This window comes from Balearica regulorum, chromosome 16 (genome assembly GCF_011004875.1).
Source record: "Balearica regulorum gibbericeps isolate bBalReg1 chromosome 16, bBalReg1.pri, whole genome shotgun sequence".
Classification (NCBI taxonomy): domain Eukaryota; kingdom Metazoa; phylum Chordata; class Aves; order Gruiformes; family Gruidae; genus Balearica; species Balearica regulorum.
Genome location: NC_046199.1, coordinates 11,916,782 through 11,938,043, shown reverse-complemented (window position 1 = coordinate 11,938,043; position 21,262 = coordinate 11,916,782). Strand labels below are relative to the sequence as shown.

At 36.8% G+C, this 21,262-nt stretch overlaps 1 protein-coding gene across 2 annotated transcripts in view; it reads right to left on the bottom strand.

The window, feature by feature from the left end:
• Positions 1-1,917: 1,917 nt before the first annotated feature.
• TAF4 (TATA-box binding protein associated factor 4) overlaps positions 1,918-21,262 on the bottom strand; it is a 39,634-nt gene continuing 20,289 nt past the window's right edge. The window contains exons 3-16 of one of the 2 annotated variants that reach the window (XM_010302501.2): positions 19,493-19,659; positions 18,827-18,946; positions 16,927-17,046; positions 16,060-16,182; positions 14,941-15,030; positions 13,552-13,803; positions 12,017-12,161; positions 11,543-11,657; positions 10,725-10,894; positions 9,993-10,123; positions 9,228-9,353; positions 7,463-7,519; positions 7,262-7,381; positions 1,918-2,794 (exon numbers count right to left, since the gene is read on the bottom strand). In XM_010302501.2, coding sequence (XP_010300803.2) covers positions 2,627-2,794; positions 7,262-7,381; positions 7,463-7,519; positions 9,228-9,353; positions 9,993-10,123; positions 10,725-10,894; positions 11,543-11,657; positions 12,017-12,161; positions 13,552-13,803; positions 14,941-15,030; positions 16,060-16,182; positions 16,927-17,046; positions 18,827-18,946; positions 19,493-19,659 — 1,904 coding nt within the window. In that variant the 3' untranslated portion in view covers positions 1,918-2,626. Of the gene's footprint in view, positions 2,795-7,261; positions 7,382-7,462; positions 7,520-9,227; positions 9,354-9,992; positions 10,124-10,721; positions 10,895-11,542; positions 11,658-12,016; positions 12,162-13,551; positions 13,804-14,940; positions 15,031-16,059; positions 16,183-16,926; positions 17,047-18,826; positions 18,947-19,492; positions 19,660-21,262 lie in introns of those variants that run through there. The other variant, XR_012838004.1, reaches the window with a different exon arrangement.

The window sequence follows — 21,262 nt, the reverse complement described above, 5'->3', positions numbered from 1 at the left end:
CTAAAACTTTTAAAAGCTGAGAAAAATTATATGGAGCAAAGGGCTGACTGTGCACTTAAAAATCATGTTATTTAAACCAAAACCAAGAGCTACAGTCTTACAGATCTCTCCCTCCTCCCAGCTCCCTTGGCCTCTCCCGTGTATTTCTAAGCTACTACCTCCACTGAAGAGGGAGTGCAAAGTACAGCACACTGTGTCATACCTTTGATTTTTCAAACATGCCTTATCCCCAACTTGCTATTGAAAATGACACCTGAAGGTCAAGCTCTTCCCAACTTACCTGCCACGGCTCTGCAGATCCAGTGCTCCATCGCTGGTCAGCCAGTGGCGATTGACATTTACAGCCAACACTTGTTAAAGGAAGGCTACGACAATGTTTTGGCTAAAAGTCAGAGTCATTTCTTTCCACTTAATAACATTACACAATTTGAAAGACAGTTTGGAGTTCACAAACAACTAAAATCTTCAAGTAAGCGTCACACATGGTGTCAGGTGAGTACATCACTTCAGGAGCTAATCCGTTTGTTCAGAGACAGCCGGTCTCCGCACATGGACCAAGTCAGCGCTGGGCTGGGTGCCAGTTCAACAGTAGTGTGCCTGGGGCAGCAGCCTGTAGATAGATTTGTCTGTATGCAAGAAATAATTATCGAATTGATGTGATTTTTCTATTAATCTAATAGCAGGATTAGGCCCTCACAATTGTGAATTATTATATTTTTAAGTTGCCCATGACAGGGTAAATTAAAAAACAACAACAAAACAAAAGCTAAACATTCAGTACAGAGCATCAGAAATACACCTTCTCAGATTTTCATGTTAATAATCAAAAGCGTGCCCCTGATTATACTCTTCTATAGTTGTGCTCCAAATTCTGTGATTTATGTCACACCTTCTTCTGAAAACCATGGCAGTTAATTGTGTTTGAGGGAGCAGGTTGCCCTCAGGGAGAGAGTGTTTTATTAAACCTTCACTAGACAAAACCAAAACACTTCTAAGATCTCTTCAGAAACTTCCCCTGCTTAAAAAACAAAACAAAACCCACTATCCATTGATCTTTGTCCAAGACCCCTAAGACAATGAAATTTCCAGATTCCTAAAGTTACACACCTCCAAAACACTGACAAACCAAAACAATATAAAAACCCCAAAGTGCATCTTTAGGAAACAGCATCCCCTCAGGTAGACTACGCTTTTACCATACCAAGAAAAATAAATTCAGGAGAAGAAAAGATTTAGAGAGGAAAAATACATTAGCAAATACAGATAAATTTGTTTTTAATAAAGGAGTTAATTTTCTTTCAATCCTATATAAAACAATAGCAATTAAAAACTTCATTTTTGAAAGTAAAATATTTACATATGAACAAGTAACTGTGCAAAATTTACATGAAAAAAAATGGAAAGACAGGATTTCCTAAAAGACAAAATAAAAGGGGTGTAACAGTTGTCAGGTATTGATAAAAATACTGATCAGCATTCAGTTTACACGCAAGAGAGTTAAATTCTACCATGAGAGTTCACACAAAGAAAGCCAAAGTATTTACAGTCATAAAAGTACTATCAATAGACAATTTAATACAATAACCTCTGAAAATATAAAGAACCAATTAGTATATTTGTAATAAAAAAATAGGTACAAAGAAGGGACTTTGCTCTGGACATCTTTAAAGTAGGCCCACAGCTTGCATACAGTCTTTTAGCAAAATAATTATAGTTTACATAGCCATTTTTATGTTATGTGCCAAAAATTATGTACAATTACTGACAAAATACACCAACCATTTTTCAACACTTGATTCACACTGAGAAACAGTCTTTTGATGATTCCTCTCAACTTTGATTTTATTTAATCTAAGCTTTCACTTTAGCTAAAAAACACAGTGCAAGTAAAATATATTTATGCTGAAAAGGTTTCTCTTTTTTTCCTTTTTTTCCTTTTTTAACTTTACAGCTTTACAAACTATAGCAAATAAAATGCATTTTTACAGATGCTGCTAAAACATTCAGAAGTAACCCTCCTTTATGGGATTTCAGGGCCTCTAATAAGCAATAATGTGATTAAAATTGAGGTTATGTTTAAAATTAACTGTATATCCCTCTAGATTTTGAACATTTTGGGGAAAGATAAATATTCTTAAAAAAAAAATCAGTTTGCTTTGCTAACTGACCATTTTAAAAAAAAAAAGCTAAATGAAATGAGGTCATCTGCTGTAGACATATGCCTATATAATTGATTTAGTTGAATAAAACTGAACTAAAATGCACAATTAATGTCGAAACTGCTACAGGGCTGACAAAGGGTAGCTAGTTATTTGCTAAACGATTCCATCAGTCTTTATATATGGCTTGTTTGGCAAGAAGGCCACTCAATCAAAAGATGAGTTAAAATTTAATTGTCCTTTTATAGTATCCACAGGCCTTGTAAGTATCCTCACTGTTACAGAAATGTATTTCTCTTATACTGAAGAGTTTATTTATAAACAGGAATATAAAACTGTTCCATGTAAAGAGGTGGTTGTTTCTTAAACAATATCCCATTTGCTTGTTACAAAAAGGCGTAATTTGCAAATATATAAAAAATGTCCTCAGGCATCTCTCCGTCAAAAATACCTTGATCTTTTCCATTTTACTTAAGGAATGCTTTATATAGCAATAGTGAATGGCTTGTCTCTCGCTCATTTTCTAAACAAAATATGAGGTCCCTGAGGTTCACCCGCGTTATCCTTTGTCGCGTAAACTGTCTGGTTGTTCCAACTCCAGAGCTGCCTGGGACTGCTGCACTTGAACCAGATCCCTGAAAATGAGGAGAAAAGATAAATCAGAACATGTCAGCACCCCCAGGTATTCCACAACTTTTCAGAGAAAACACGCAAGGTAAGAACTAAGTGACTGCGTGCAGGAAGCTATCAAACTGTATGCTGTATGCTACCAGATCAGAGATTTCTTTTCAATTCTTATTTATAAACAATAGTTGAACAAACAGAAGTTTTCGGTGACATTTAATATGGACAAAAAAACCCCTAAAGCACTGCTGTTATCTTTAGGAAGACACTAACAATAGGCAATCCCAACAACCAAAAAAACAGAAGGGACAGTATTCTTCGCAGCTTCAGCATACAGATCCCAAGGATAGCCCTGGAGCTCCTGAAGAACTGGGGAGCAGGCCTATCCCCCTGGATTGTGAGGTCTTGAATAATGTCCTAGACCTCCCCCCGATCTTCATGGTAGGGTGTCACGAGCTTTCCTTGTGGTGACAACAGCTGTAACCAAGAGCAGGATTAGATTAAGAAGTAGCTATCCTAGATGCAGTCAGATATTCTCTAATGATCTCTGAATTTCTCTCCATCATTCAGCAACACTTATCCTGTGGTACACACTGGTAGTTTTCCCACAAGTAGTATATTATTACATTTGTAACTTCAGGAAAAGCAGAAGAAAAAAAAGTTCAATATCTTTAGATACACCCACATCCTTCAGCTGTTTAGACATACATGCCTGGGAAGTGAGTTATAAAGCAAGTCTGCTGGGGCTAACTCCAATGCATTTTCACTTGCAGAAAACACAGTTCTGATAGGATATATACCATTAACGCAACTCTTCAATGCCTGTTACGCTTTCTTTTATACAAGCAAGGAAATTCTGGAGTGCTTTAAAGTCATCAGCCATCAGAATTGGTTACTATCCAGTAACAAGGTGCCTGTTCCAGTGAAGACTGGGATTTCATCATGTCCTGTAAGCACGCACCAGAAACAGTTCGGTAGTAAGAGGGGTGCAGTCTGGCCTGAGGCTGGCGGAAGGGCATGGTCCAGCAAGGACAGCCGAAGAGGCCAAAGAGCAGCATGGCTCAGAACAGCAGCCAGCAGAACCACCCCGAAGCAGCCTCCCTGCTCCTCCTTGCCTGTGGCAGCACTGAGGCGCAGTCACCAGCAGATGGCACGCAGAGACCAAAAAGCCAACTTTCACCTCAAATTTTAATGTGGGGAATCTTTTTGGCAGTTGCCTGTTGCTGATACCTTGCTCTCTATGTATTTATGTAAATAATGAAGGTGTTCTGAGTAATTAGGAACAGGTTATATTTCTGAGGCTCATCTATGGATTCTTTTTTTCCTCCAATTTTATTTACTAAAATAATGTTTTCTTTTAACAGAACTTCAATACTTAATGACATCAGAAGGTACAAACACACTCCACTAGTGAATAAAGATTTATCTGCGTGAGAGTTTGGAGAAGTGAGAGTTTGGAGAATTTTAAAAGACTGTTCTAAATAAGAACACCCCAGACTTGAGAAAAGCCAAAATTTGTAGTAGTACAAAAGCCACGTGAAGAAGCTGCCAAGGCTCACGCTAATACAGTCCTCTCTACATATGAAAGTAGTATATTTACGACTGGTGTACATTATTAAGAAACCAATCCAAACTTGTGCTGGAAATTACCATCTCTGGGTTAGTAGTATACTGCGTTCACTGCAGGTGTTCTTGCTTCACCACACTACTAACAGTGAAGTCAGACTTTTGTTTTGCAAGCAAATCACCTCGCATCAAATCACTGAAATCTGTAGTTAAAATGGTTTAAAGGCTGGATTTTCAAAGGATATTTTAACTTAGGTGCCTAATTTCCATCAACTTCAATGGAAATTAGAAGATGCAGGAGAGCATTAGATGGGAACTAAATTTTCTCAAATACAAATATGTGACAACTAACAAGACAATAGAAATAATGGTTGGAAGGGTTTTTAATTTTTGGTTTTTTAAATATTCTTTAGTAGAAGCTCAAGCCTGATTTTATTATGTAGACTATACTTTAAATGCAAAGGTAGAATTCCAGGAGTCTTTAAAGACACAGAACTACGCCACTCCTGTAGGCATGGAGTAAGTTAACAAGCTTTTGGTAACTCTCAATAAAATCACATGGATATAAAACCCTAAAACTGACAGCAACCTGTTTTGTTGAATTTTGAAACAAAACAGTACAATTACTACTTAGAAGTGATGTTACATATAATTAAGATTCAGCATTCCTAGACATCAAAAGCTTACATTTACAAATCTGTGTCTAAGTAATGACAAACCTTATTTTCCACACTTCTTGTAATACGCCTTAACTACAAACTGCATACAAATGGTGACAAGTGGAGCTCAATTTAAAAATGTCAAGTGACACAGCAGCAAAAGCACAGCTGTGAGTCTATCAGATCAAAAGCAGCTGGTTCTTAATTTAACAGACAAAAAGATTAGATTTCCAGGGAACCTGTAGTTAATTGGTTAACCAGTAAGTGATTAATCTAGGATAACTAAATTAGTCAGATTTAGATGAAATACAAACAAGTGTTCACAGTAGATGTAAAATACATTCCATAACCTAAGTGACATTAACAGACTATTAACGTTGCACGGTTAAGCATGCATAAGTAAGTAATGCCAACATTAACGCAGCATGAGATACTTCAGCATATTCCTCAGAGACAACTTCATTTATATACACATCTATCTCTGTAAAAGTGCCACATTCTGCAATTTTTATAATTTTAAACCACATTCATAAACCCTTAATACAGTAATTTGTTAACTTATATGTCTTATCAGTAACAGGCATTTTAGTAAATTTCAAAACTCAAAATTACTTTAAAAGATACTCAAGAGGCTTCATTTTTTTATAAATAAAAATAACTTTTACTAGCATTCAGATCGCTCTCTAACATTTTATATCAAGAACATGTCAATTATTGCTTCCAACAATTCAGGATGAAACAAAGTGACTTCTTTTGAAACAAGAGGCTTTTCTACAGTATAAGTGCTTTAGCACTAAAAATTTTGAATGCTCAGGGAGTAATAAACAGAATTATTAAATTATTACTATCATGTAACTTGCTATCAGATACAAAACTCTGCAGGGAAAATCCTCAGATTATGAAAAGAGCTTTTGCCCTGTAAATGACAAGTTTCAAGAAGATTTTGGGTTTTTTTTAAACACTACAGAAATCCCACATTAAATGCATTCCATGAAGAAAGCAATTTTATACCATTTCATGTTTATTAACTTGTTTAGAAATACAGCAGATAACCTACCAATCTACCTGAATTTAACTTAATATTGAGCTAATCAGATACTGAACATACAGATACTTAGTCTGCAGAGAAATTTTTAAAAGACCAGATTGAACAGTAGAATATACAACACAACAACCCCCTGCAACGCTACAGTTTTGGGGAAGAGTGGCTGGAAAGCTGCCTGGCAGAAACGGACCTGGGGGTGTTGGTCGGCAGCCAGCTGAACATGAGCCAGCAGTGTGCCCAGGTGGCCAAGGCGGCCAACAGCATCCTGGCTTGTATCCAACATAGTGTGGCCAGCAGGACTAGGGCAGTGATCATCCCCCTGTCCTCAGCACGGGGGAGGCAGACAGAACTGGGTTGTTAGCCCGGAGAAAAAGGAGGCTGAGGGAAGACCTTATCGCTCTCTACAACTACCTGAACTGTAGTGGCTGTAGCCAGGTGGAGGTCAGTCTGTTTTCCCAAGTAACAAGCAATAGGACAAGAGGAAATGGCCTCAAGTTGCACCCAGGGCAGGTTTAGATTGGATATTAGGAAAAATTTCTTCACAAAAAGGGTTGTCAAGCACTGGAACAGGCTGCCCAGGGAAGTGGGGGAGTCACCATCCCTGGAGGTATTTAAAACATGCATAGATGTGGTGTTTAGGGACACGGTTTAGCGGTGGACTTGGCAGTGCTAGGTTAATGGTTGGACTCAGTGATCTTAAAGGTTTTTTCCAACCTAAACCATTCTATGATCAGATGGAATTGATGAAACTGGTCTGCTACAAAGATACCAGAAGTAAGACAAATTAACAACTGAAGAAATTAGGCAAATTCCTATAACCTGAAGCTCCTGCTAAATCCTTAGCCACGATTCAATTCTACCACTGCACTCACCTCAGCGGCATTGCTCTGCACTCTTTAGTTAAGATTGGCTACAACCACAATCTTCTCCCAAACTCTGGAGGTCCAAAAAAGCAGAGACTTGAGAGAATGGCAATGGCTTTTTTAAGCTTCCTCCAGTTCCATGAATTGGGGAACGACAACTCATTTTATTCCCTATGCCACTACACAGACACTAAAAATTTATTCTGGCCTTGGAGCAAGCAAATCTGAACACAAAATACACTTCTGCCACTCAGAAAGCTTCCACAAACTAGGGAAGAAGCTCTGAACAGAAAGGTTTTTACAGAGGCTGACACAGCAAAGCCAAAGATTACAATCACACTGTACCTCCGTCCCTGATCCAGATCCCGGTGAATCTATTTTCCTTTTCTTTCTGGGACCAATCGCAGCTAATGCAGTCAAGTTGGCATCCCTCTGTCTCATCTGTGCTAGCTCCTGTTGCTGCATCTGCATTTGCCAGAACAAATACAGTTAAGTACTTTTCTTTCAATTTCCAAAATAAAAGTTCATGTTAAGGTGAACACTTACCTCCTTGGCCTTCTGTTTCAACCTAAGCTGTTCTGGATCCTCTTGTCGAGATCGAGACTATGTTGATAAAAGATGAATGTGGAATGGTTGAAGAAAAAGAAAAAAAAATCAGTTAAAAAAAGCAGTTAAAGATCACAAGTTTTACATAGCATATGAAAGTTCTTCTCGAACTTCAGCAGGAAGTGGAGAATACCTACCACTCCTGGAGAGGGCAACAGGGGAAAATAATTTTTAGAAACAAAGAAATGGAAAACTGCTTTTAGTTTCAGGTATCTATTTTCGAAAAAGCATCCCTTTTTGAGCTTTGTTAAAAGTAGCAAATGAAGAGCTAAGCATTTATGCCTTAAATAAAACCATTACGAGACACAAATTACACAGATCTGAATTGAAATACCCACACTTTGCATATGAAAAAAGGAATTAGACCTGTACTTTTTGGAAAAATTCCTTCCCTGGCTGTATAACTATGCACTTACTAAGAACATATCTTTCTGCTACACCAAAACATACAAGTCAGACTCCCATTTGAACAAGCTGCAGCTAACTGACCAACAGACCATTTACATTAGCATTGTGCATTTCACTTAGGCACCTACAATTACTTGTGCATATCATACTTTTAGAAGTAACAACATATAATATCAGCAAATTTTATTGTCTAATAATATTAACACACATCTGCCAATTAATTTTTTTTTGCTACATGTATCAATTCTCTTAGTTTCTTGTTTTTTTCCAAGAAGTCGACAAACAGAAAACAGGAAGAACTTCAAGACAGTCTTTCATCCATACTCTCACATAAGGCAAGACCAACTATATTCAAACAAATCCTGACTGCTGTTAATCCCATACATTCTTTAGACAAATAAAAAATAGCAAAAATAAATTATTTTAATTCAATGTTCAAGTACCCTTAAAATGTTAAGCTTTTCCTAATGACTAACCTATGTCTTCCCTGCTGCACTTTAGGTGCAGCAAATGCAGGGGATTATATGAATATGCAGAATAGTCATAAAGACTTATGTCTCACCCTAGTCTTTTCTCTTGTGAAGTAAATGGATTTACTGGCTAATCTTACTTCATAGGTCACATTTTCTAGACCTTTAAATTGCTTTCCTTCTGAAGTCTACTTGGTGTAGGGCCCAGAAACTGGATAAAGTATTCCAGCTCAGGTCTAACAGGAACCAACTGAAATGAAGGTGTTCGCTCACAACTTACATGCGAACGTTACACTACAAAAATTGGATTTTGACATTATTGACTTATACCAGATCATGCACCCAACACAAACCTCAAGTTGTTTTGTGAATTATTTCTAGAGTGCTCCTGCCTAGTTAGTCGTATTTGTTCTGTATGCTTGCATTTGCACTTACATCAACTGCTTCCTATTTATTTATTTCTCCAACTTGCAAAAATCTTTCTGAATTCTATTTCTAGTCTCCAAAATACCTGTAACCTCTCTATTCCATTTAAGAGTACCACCAAGCTATAAAATGCATCTTTTTCACAATGCAAAGTGCAAAACCTAAGTTTTAAGACCCACTTTAATTTGGGAACATGCAATGAGACAGATGAAGAAGCTGTCTCACATGCTTTACCATGAAAAGCAGAACAGAGTTCTAGCTAAAGAACATATTCATCAAGCTCTATCTTTGAAGATTAGAGTCTTCCCCTCCCCTGCAAGTGCTTTAGAATGAAATGAAACTCTGCAGTTTTGACGTCAAAAACGACACTTTGCAAATGTGTGTGAAATCCAAGCACTTGCCTTTGCTGCGCGCATTAGAATTTCCCTTTCTTGTTCATCTTTACGCTGCTTTTCTATTTGATCAAGTTGTTCAAAGAACTTGAGCTGTGCCCGAACGTCACTTGCTTGTTCGTATCTTTCATCATCCTGAAAACACGCAAATATGTTTCTCATTACATTTCTTAAAAACAAAGCTGTTAACTTGTACTGCACCATAGAAGAACATATACATTTAAAGCTCAAATGTTCACTTTGTCCTTTTCAAACAAATAGCAAGTGTATATTTACACCAGTCAAACCAGCTAGAATTCTTAAAAGCATTTTGTTCTATTCCATGAATCATCAGATTTTGACTTCTAAACTAATATCATCACAGCTTTAACCTCACAAACATATTTCACAGAGCTGTGTGGTTTTTTTAAACGCTGTTTAGGCATTTGCATCTATGAAGAACACACATCTGTCAGATAGCAGTCTCTTCAGAATTCAAAGCAGTGCTTTTATCTGCCTGATTGTACACTCACTCACTCTAAACATTTTTCATAATAAATAAAGGGGAGGGTACAGTTTCTCTTCATTTGTTTTAAAAACATTTTGTATATGCAAGCTGAAGAGTTCTAGTCATCCATGTGTATTAATATCTTAATGTAAGATGAATCAGTCCAAGAGAATAAACAACCTAACTTCACAGAATGAACAACACCTGAAGTCATGCGTTATAGCCAACACGATAGCCTGCTGAAATCGTGCAATTTTGCCATTTTATTTGTGCCATTAAATAGGTACCTTGTAAGAAATATTCTTTTGTTGAGCAGTCTCTGATAATTTTTCCACGAGGTTTTGTAGTCTTTGTTGTGTAGCATGTGATACGTAGCTAACTACATCAGGATGGATTTCTGTTATTCCATGTTTTTTACCTGTGATCAGGACAGAAGTCAGTTGTAAAAAAATGATTTCACAATACAGCTAAACATGTGGCTAATCTCAGTCATGGAAATTTAAATGCTGTTCGCAAAATAAGGCTTTCAGGTATTTCTCAGACAAGCATTAAACAGGAGATGGCAAACAAAAATTCACATCAGCTTAACAAAATTTACAATCTATTAATAAATGCTCTATATTACAGTATAACAAATAATTGAAGAATGCTTTTTGTTCTACCATCAATTCTAAACTAGTAAGTAAATATGCTAAAAGCACTTCTGGATTTATTTTTTCAAAAACAGATGTCATTATTTTTGTTAAGCCTTATCAGTTTATACAGTCAGAATTTTAACCAGGTCCAGTAATTTTGATGTTAAACTGCCATCATTTTAGAAGGCAACTCTATAGGTTTGCTATCCCTTAACATTATTCTACTTTCATAAGCTGAGTGATTGCCCACAAGCATCAGAATATACAACAGGTAACAACTCTAGCAATTTTAAACTATTCAGATCGATTTCTTTGGAAAATGCCTTCAATTAAACCTAAGACTAGTGAAATATGCTTATTAAAGTTCAAGAAAAATCAACATACCTATTTCTAATATCCTTCTTTGTAAAGGTGCTGGGAAAAGGAAGGTTTCGTCTTTACAGGACCTTGTTAACGTGCCCACTAACTCAGAGTTTGTTGCCAATATCCGAGCACTTTCTTCTGACAGGTTGACTCCAGCCATTGATGCAACATCATTAATGTCATCATCATCCCTTAAGAAGGGAAAACTCATTACAGTCATAACATTTAGTGCTTATCTGCACACACTGCTACAATACCACAGCTGCATACAATGAATTCCACAGTAAAGCTAAATACTTTATTTCATTTTTGCATTTCATTTGCTTTTATTATATGATAAAATAAAATGAACATAATTTGATTCCAAAGAGCAGTAAAAGTATTTTGGCATATTTGTACTTCCCTTTTTCTCAAGATCCTTTCTTATGTAGTGTTTCAACACCTTGAGAAACAAGAGAGCAGACACATCACTACCACAAAACCAATAATAAACTGCCCTCATCTCTGTAAGACAGGCTGTACGTCTGAATAACCTGAGCAGTGTTGGGAGGAGTGAAGGAATTAATTCTATTTGCTTGTCCATGCAAGAATTGTTTGTGAGATTTGATATTTATCCTTAGTGCCAGCTATATGCTAAAACGAGTCTGGCACAAGTATGTCCACCGATGTTTGTTAAAAGTCTTTATTAAAGTAGCAAACCTGTCCACAGAAAATCCACCTCTAGTTCTTGTGAGTTTACCCCGCCTGGTTCAGCACCACTGGAGTACACTGAAAGGTTCCCACTGAGTTCGGCAGGCTGCCCAGGCAGCACAAGCACAAATAAACATATAGTTCCTCACCTAAAAGAGCCTCCCCCAGGTTCTTTCAGTTTATTCTTCTGAGCAGCAGCTACTTGTGTTGAAACAGTGGCAATAGCTTTATTTCCAGGTAATACTGCTGGTTTTACCACAGGTACTGCAAGAGACAGACAAGATTTGTACTCCATCAAATTCGTATCCGAGTTGAGATTTACAAGCCAGTCATGGGTAGCAATGGGTACAGGTCTGGTGCAAAGACTTTACCTCCATAGTTTGCATCAGCATTTCACCCTTCTCAAGCAGGACCCTCCCACACAATTCCAGCACCCAAACAATTCCTCCATTACACATGTGTATCGCCAGCCACTATGGCACTATGTGCCGAACATTTTAGCAGTAGTGCAACAGCCATTGTTGTACTACTAGCGTTGTTAGCACTTAAAAACTGACATCAATAAACCAGACTTCAGTTAATACTATCACATATAGCATATACCAAGTATCTTGACCTCTTACCTGTCTGAAGTTGATTCAGTTGAATTTGAGGAGTAGTGAGCATAATACGACTATGTGGTTGCCGCAGTGCTACCATTGGTGTCTGTGTCAACGTTACCTGTGGAGGCCTTATCAATGCCCCTGCTTTTTGAGACTGTTGGATAACCTGGAAATAATATGAAAAAAAAAAAAAAAAAAAGAACTGTAAACAATCTGAGAAATACCTAAGACTAAGAATCAGGTGAGAAGAACAAACCCTAACAAATCAACATGAAAGTCATTATTGTCTTAGCACATCTGTTCATTGATCTAGAATCAGCACATTTTAAGGTATTTAACAGTTTCTTCAGATTATACCTTACAGGAAAATTAATGTTCCACTTTCTGTGATACAAAAAAGAAATTAGTAACCTATTTCTATTTAAAAACCCAAAACAACGACAAAATCTATAACCACAAAGGTCCAGTTAAAACTTTCTACATGTGGTTTCTACACTAGAGATACAAACTAGATCTACCTGAACAAACTCTAGAACTAAAAATAAGGATAAAGATAATCCAGCTGTTTCTACGTACGCTGTTTTCATCCAGAACCAGCATAAGCTACAGTTGTGTAGCTTTGTACTACTGGATTGTTAGGTTAGACCAAGTCTCAGGCAACTGCAGCTGTACCGCATCTGAACGCCAACTCATAAACATAGGGTTCCACTGCAATGCTACAATCAGAGCCACTGATGCAAACTCATCTTCTGGCCTCAACTACTTCTCAGAAACTTACTTTCAAACTACTGTAATCTACCAACTCTGCCTATTTTGCAAGCTCCATTTCTATAACTCTGTAAGTCTTTCTTTTGCTACTATTGTATATATTTAAGTTAAAGGCCAAACTTTACTTTCTTGTAAATCCAGCACTAATTAGTCAATGTTCAGGTTTTACTCCTTCTCTAGTTTTCTAACCTCTTTCTATAATACCTAGGTTATAAAGGCAGCAAGATCAATATAATCACTAGTTTACCTCTCCAGGTAAGTGAAAAATGTTTGTGGATTGACTAAAAAGATCTCGCCTTTTCATTTCATATGAAAATTTCTGCACAGAGCAGCTCAGATGAATGCCAAACATTCTACAGGGAACGTTGAAGTACTAAGTAGCAAAAACCCCCTAGTAATTTAATGATGTATTTTAATACACATCCTAGAAAAAGCTTACACTCAAACACTGCTTTGCTATGAGAAGAGGGGAAAAAAAGGTGCTGCTGTTCTTATTTGGTTTATGTGCAGGCCCGAAAATGTTGTTCTTTCTCCTTTTTTGGAGAAATCTGTCAGACTTATGATATAGGAAGGTTCCTCCAGCACACTGCGCTCTCATGGATATGGAAGTAATATAGTACTTTAATCAAGAATGGATTTTAAATTATACTGCTTTTTTTTTTCTTAGTAGCTAGTTTTTCTAAAGAGGTCAAAGATCTCTGAGCTAAAATATCCATTTCGGAAGAAAAGTCACTGTACTATCAAAAAATCCCTGTGCAATAACAGATGATGCACTTCAGCTTACGTACCAGTGGTGTAGACTGCCCTTGTTTACTAACACCAACTTGTGTAGGCTGAGTTAGGCTGATTACAGGTTGTTGGAGAGTACTCGTTACAGTTGCAGTCGCCTTCCCTGCTGTGCGCTGAACTGAGGAGCTTAGAAGCACCGTCGCAGATGGAATCGTTGCTATCGTTGCTTGCGTTGTTGGCTGCTGCTGTTGACTTTGTTGAATGAAAGCTGCAGAGTCTGGTGTTAACTGTCTCAAGGCAGGTAAACTCCTCTGAAAAGATGAAAGGAAAGCATTTGCTTAAGTACTTTAATCCTAGATCACACAAGAAAACATTAATTGTAAAAAGCAATGCATTTAATTTCATTCCATTGTATCAGTCTGCGTGTGCCTGAGAAAACATGACAGCAGCGCACACAGAAATACCGTGCCACTTCACTTTTTTTAAAGCTAGGCAGAGTGACAGTACCTTTAGTTGTGGAAGCCTGGATATCAGAGGCATCTATCTAGGTTATGCAAGCCTATCTGGAACCCCCAGTAAGTATTTAACAATCCAAGCCCATGCTGCCTTCCTCGATTGTGTTCCTACGTAAATACCAAGCTATAACATGTGATGGCTTAAAAGACATACTGGAGGACTGGTGAAGATTTCAAAATAGCCCAGAGACCACAGTGTTTTACCGGATTCTTACATTAGTTGTTTTCTTACGGCAACAATTTTTGTACTCATGAACAGCTCAAGGTTGAACAAGCATTTAAGAACCCAGAAATGTCACCACACACCTACAACTATATCCCTTAATCATACATTAGTCAAGTAGAGTTATACTCTTACCATACAGTGCTGTTGTACTTTCTCTGATTTTCAGATGGTAAATGTTTTGGAATAAACATTATTTTGAGATGTGTCCAATTACTATAAAATCTATGACAAATGAGATTTATTATTGCGAGGTGACAAATTTCCTGTTTATCCATACGAACAGGTATACAGCACAGGCAAAAGAATATGAGTTTTTCCAAAAGGTACAGTTCTCTGTATCATTCAATCCCTTGCTTACTTTCCAAGACTAAAAAGAGGACAACAAATCAATTCATAGGTTTGGTGCCATGGGAAGAAACTGCTGATAAGTCATAGAAAGAAAACTTTACAGATTTTTCAGAAGAGCTACAATGTGACACTATGCTAGAAATTACGTTATTGACTGTGCCAGTGAATCATACTAATAAACTCTTGGAACTAAGAGGCAGAAATATTTTTTAAGGGAGCAAAATTCTGACCAGGCACCATTTAAAACTTCCATTTACCCCATTTTGGAATTCCATCTATACTGGTAAAAGATGTGCCTGTGTTCATTGCTGCTGATACATAAACACAGAAATATATAAGGACTAGTGAACACAAGTTACCTTCAGGAAAGGCACAAGGTAAGGTTGAGGTGAAGAATTAAGTTCTCTGTACAGCCTACTGGTAAAGTCTTCTGCTTCAATTTTTCCATCCTTCAAAACAGAAAGTCAAATGAATGAACTTGTAGAAATTAACTTTTACAGATATTTGACACGAAAAAAAAAATTAAGACTTAACAATTCATTGAAAATGAGTTGGTTTATCATCCCTCACTATTTTTAGTTACCAACAGCTTTATGGTAGTACCTAATTTTACTTCAAATTTCAAGTAGTAAAACCTACAGTCCCATCTTTCCTTTTCTTCTTCCTGTTTTTCAGTTATTTATAAGAAACATCTTCAGTTGTTCTGTTACAGGAATGTCCCATCTATACATCAAAGAGCCAGGTGGAACCTACAGGAATACTTCATGTGATCTGCAATCAGATCAACTATCAGATGCCCAGAACAGCCAGGCAGCCCCATCTCTGGTGCTCTCTTTTCCAAAGGTACTATAGTTCCTCCATTTGAAATAACTAAAGTTGTGCCCACACTATGCTCAAAAGGCAGATGTGTCTCACAAAACTAAATGTATAGCTCTCATGGGAAGATACACTTTGAATTTTAATCTTGTGATAACCTCTGGTTATCATGTGGTAACATCTGGAATACACAGCTCTACCTTAACCAAAAGGTTGCTAGCTAGACTAAGTAATACTAGTAGTCATTCTATAAATATTATGTTAAGCTTTCACATTAGCTTCAGACACTATTACTTTTCTGTAAAAATTTGTGATTTCCTAGACTCAGCTATTGCACTAGCTGTACTGTCCTCCCTCAAGTACATAATTCAACTTTTTTCACTTTTTTTTTTAAATAAAATTGTAGAATTTAAAGAGTCGCCATTTACATTACTCACACTTCAATTTAACTCATGTTCTCATGCATGAATATGAGCAGAAAAGTCTCATTTACAATCTTAAAGGAAAATTTATGCACGTATTTTAATTCAGAAGAAGCAAAGTTTCAATTTGATTTATCTCAGATGTCATCATCTCCTTCCTCTCCCAAAAAAAACCCCTCAGTCTTGAGTCTAAATTTGCTCAGATACTGTTTCTTACAACTTGTAATGAACTTTTCTTACCAGCAGGTTCTGTACCAATTCTTTCACGTTAGCCGCAGTCTCTGAAGACTGTTTTCCAGATGATGCCAGTTTTATTAATGTGGAAAGAAAGTTTTTGCATTTCTTCACATTTTCCATAGTTTCCTGTTGCAGCAGGAGGAGGGGTAGAAGGGAAACAGTCAGAGAAGGGAAGATAAGCTCTTTAATACATGATCTGACCAGAAATAACATCCTTCTCAAGTTCATCATTAGTTCATCACTGCAGAATAGTATTTTTAGATTCATGTCCCTCACCACTTAAGACATAATCAGACTGAAATTATTATTTTGTTTCATATATGCATCTGTATTGTATATTTTTGTTATCAAAATTTAATAAATTACAATTCTTAATGAAGTTAGGAAACATCAAGCATTTTAAGAATGGCATGTTGGGTATGGGAAAATGTGTGTTTTAGCAGGACAACAAATAGCAAAATTCAGTGCACAGATTCTCCCTGTTGTGCAGTCCTGGAAAGATGCATCTTGAATGAGTCATTGCCAACTTCTTATCCCTTCACATACTGATTCTACTCTGCAGTGCTGAACAATTCACTATTCTATAAGATACAGCTAATATATTTTAAAATAAAGGAGTTCTTTACAAACTGTTCCAGAAATCAAAGTAAATACCTTGACAGCTGTCAAAATTCAAGTGACCTGTGTTCACTTTGTAAATTATATGGTTCTACTAAAAGCTTACCTTTTCAAGACCAATAGTTCACAGAACTCCCGCATCTTTATTATTCACCAATCTGATCTGTGTTTATGTGTATGTATATGTACATGCACACATGTATACGTGAATGAACAAAAAAAAAAAGATTCTAAATGCACTCAGTGTCTTACTGTGGCAGCAGTGGAGGTTGCCGTTGATCCTTGCACTGTTCTCTGAGGAGTTCCAGTTTGTACAGCTGTTGCTGTCCCCAACGTAGTTGTTTGTGCAGTACCACCCAGGACAATCTGAGGCTGCAGAGAATACAAACATAAGATTATTTTACCTGGAACGTACCAAAACCTGTTTTCCTGAACCATCAAGCAGAAACTGAGCAACAGGACAGTAGAACACCTTTCACAGCTACTATAAAAAGAAGTTACTTATCTGCTGCCTGTTGCAGTGGAAAGAGCGAGCCACCAGATGGCACAAAACACTACACATTCAAGACTGAAATCGTAAAAGTTGATTAAGAATTGCATGATTTTTGGTTACTGAATAAAATGGCAAAATAATACCATAAACATACCCTCATACACTACGGTTTCAAAGCACAATTAAAATGAGTACTAAATTTCTGTGAATGCAATAGCTTTTTCTGCCTGTTCCCTTAAATGCTACTTTCAAATGGAAGAATTTCTAAAAAGGCACAACAGACCCAAAAGCTCAGATCCTATCTAGGTCTTTTGGATGAACAATGGGACAGAACATTTTTCTAGTTTTGTAGACAAGTTGGCAATTCAAGGTAAGAATACCACCTTTAAAGAATCACCATTGTAAACAAGAACTTTTCACATACGCAGTTCATTCATGGACTTCCAACACAGTCTAATTACTAATGACAATCAGAGAGACAGTAATTCTTACCAAGCTAAAGCTAGCTCTCAGAATTTAAAAGAAATCATTTGTAAACTTGCTCTTTATATAAAAAGATGCACAAGAAAAGAGGCTCCAGTGCTGCCAAAGCTAACTTTATTGGTTTTTTGGGAAACAGAAAAGGAGCGAAGGATTTAATTTGTCTCACTTTTTGAAATTGGGATAAATTAAGTCCATGGTACAGCAAAAAATATGCAGATGGAATGATTTTTTTTTTTGTCCAGTGTAACAGCAGTACAAATTAAGGAGACTCAGTTAGGTAAATTAACTCTTAGATCTGGAAAGATCACTGACATAGGCAAAGGCTCTCTGAGGGGAAAAAGGTTAACTGGATGCATAGCAAAACCTGCCTGTTTTAAATTAAAACTCTCTAATCCCGTCTACTCAAAGGATGAAGAAAGCACCATGAAACAGATTAGGCGACAGCAATCATATTGTGTCACTGTTGCCTGGAAGTCGTGGAGAATTTCACACTTTTGCACTGTGTTTTAAACTCACACCAACACTCCCTCAGAAAAAAATCTACAAGAAAATCTATCATGAATACAGGCCAGGCTATTAGAAGAGAGCCCACATACTAAGACACCACTATTTATCCTTGAGTTATCAGAATCTCCCTAAGTACTTATGCCAAAACAGAGACTCCTGTGAGAGGGAGAAGGCTTGTGGAAGGGAAGGCTACCAGCCTGGTTTGTTTTTGTTGGGGTGTTTTTTTTTGGGGGGGGGGGTTGCCTTTTTTTTTTGTAATTGTAAATTTTGCCGCAAAATTCAGAGGACTACACATTCATCACAGGAATAACATCACAGCTCCAAAGGGAACTGGTGTCACTTTTTTGAGGCAGAAAGCATAAAGGTATTTTATTTTAGTCAGGTCTGTGATTATACAGACTAATAACAGGATACCTTTAAATATATATGCACACAGGTGTATGAAATAATAGCATACAGGTATATGAAATAATAATATACATATAAAAAGTTATACATATACATCCAAAATAGAAAGTAATTTGAGATCTGCAAATGTTTTAAGATAATCCAAAATCTATTACTTCCATGCACTTAGCAATTATATTTTCTAGATTTCTGTGAGTCTCAAGCAGGTTTTCAGCTAACCTTAACAACTGATTATCTCACATTACTTTTCTACAAACTCACTTGCACAACAGGAGGACGCTGTAGCGTTGTTGTGGGTTGCACTGTTGTTTGAGCCTGAGACACTTGCTTGATAATAGTAGTTGGTGTCACCTGTCGTGCAATAATAGGTGTTCCTGGAGCCTGGGGAAGAGGAAAAAAACAAATACTTTAGATGCTATATTTAAATATAATCTAATTTACCTAGTGTTCTGTCTCTGGATAGTTACCATTATTACAGATACAAAAGAACACATCTGGACCTCTATAAAACTGTGAGAAGGATTTTTAGTCTTAACTTATTGCAACTATGACGATGTCAGTACACATATACTCATAACCACTTTTTTCTTTTAGTCTTATAGAGAATAATGATTCTTTGGGGAAAAGAATTCTACAAGTTAACCATATAAGGTTTTGAACAGTCATCTTCATGTCAGAGTTTTAAACTTAATGCCATTCAGATAGATAAAAGATTTTTGATGAGTAACAGTAACTAACAGAATTAGGAACAAAACACCATGCCTATGCCATGTGGAAAGGCCTGTACAGCACCAGGTTGGATCAATGGCTTCTTCAAATCACTAACTTTATACCTTACTTTCTAGTATATGCTTCACAGGAGGGGGAAAAAAAAAAAAAACAAACAAAAAACTTACAGTTTTTAACACTACAAATTACTGAACTAACCTGCACTGTCGATATCTGCACTGGAGGAGCACTGGTAGGTGTAGCAGGACGAGGAGTCATAGTATTTTGAGGCTGAGACTGGGCATGTGCCTGTGCTTGCATCTGCGCCAAGGCTTGTTGAGGGATCATCAGTAACTGCCCATTCTCACTACGCACAAGGACCATGCCTGTTAAAAAAGAAATTGGTCAAGAAAACATACATCCTTTTCAAATATGAAAGAACATATTTTTTCAGGTTTTTTTATCCAAGTTGAGTACATACGGAATTAACGCACTGTTGAAGGACTACACAACTAACAAAAGTGGTTTAGAATAAAAGCAAAATACCCAGGTACATTATCACATTTTGTCTAGAACAGCTTAATTACAGGAATGTTCTGTCTCTATCAAAATGCTCAGTATGGTGCTCATCAGAACACAGGAGTAGTATTTGCCCCAACCAAAAAATTCTATGTGACTAGAGGTTAAAATTAGCAATCATGTAAAAAATCTTACCTGCTCTGTACTAAGCAATTTGTTTTATGAAACACCGCAAATAAAAAAAACTCGCCATTAGGCAAGAATCTTGTTAGTTTTTCTTTAAGAAGGAAAAAAATAAATATATAATCAAACATAGGCTTCACCATCAACAGGAACACATTTGTCTAAGTTCTAAATTAATTTCCAATAACAAATTTAGTAATGAAAGTGGCTATAAAATCATAATCTTTCTCATGTGCATCTGCAACCGACTGCATTGTGCCATGTTACACCCCAAAAGAAAAATAAGAGAGAGGGAAATGCAGCAGTCGTTCCCTGCTCAGTCACTCAGATCAATAGACTTAACCCCAGTGGGTAGCTATAGGGAATCAGATTTTAACAGGCAGATTTTCAGATGATAGTCTCTCTTTCTTGAAGGCACAGACAGGATCTGGACAACATGAACTGTTTTCCAAGAGCTCATTCATTCAGCATGCCTCAGTCAGTCCATGAGAGCCTCAGGACCTCATCAGCTCTGAAAAAGCCACCTCAGGAAACAAACTGGGCACTCAAAATTAGTTAGCCTTTCTGAGCAACAAACTACAAGAGGAAACTTCACCATGAAAAAAAATCAAGAGGCACTACTGAAATCAGAAAGTTTTTCTTAAGTGTGGTTCAGTGAATAAAAAGCCTATACACGCTCCCCAACAATATCTGAGATCTGGTCTATGCCATCTCAGGGCATGACTACTTCAAAAGCAGCCAGCTTTTATTTGCTTTTCTATTCAGATGAAGTGCTGAAATGTTTATAGACAATGCCTTAAACAGTTTTCTTGGACTGTTTGAAAATTAGTGCTAAACTGCAAAAATCCATATACTGATTTCTACAAAAATGTGTTCAAAAGAAAAACAGATTATACTGGCTGATTTGTCCCTAATTTTTTCCTTACCTTCTCTACATTAACTCTCTTTTAATGAAGCACAGTCACACAGAGACATTAAACTAGTTTACATCAAAAAGGTGACTTTCCATTGTGACTTATTTAAAAGTGTTAAGGTAGGACCGCAATGTGCTGTGGACAAGAGTTATATCTAGAAACAAATATTCTCAAACTGTTTTTCTGTAGGAAAGGAGGAGGGGGGAAGCTTATTTATAATCTTGCAGACTGTAGAAATAAATACTCTTAGTTTAGCTGTCAAGTCCAAAAAAATATTTTTCAAGCCATCCCAAAAAGAAAGGTCTTTTCTCCTGTAACTTATGTAAGGAGAAACATTTTCATTAAAACAGCAAAGCTATACACCACCACCACA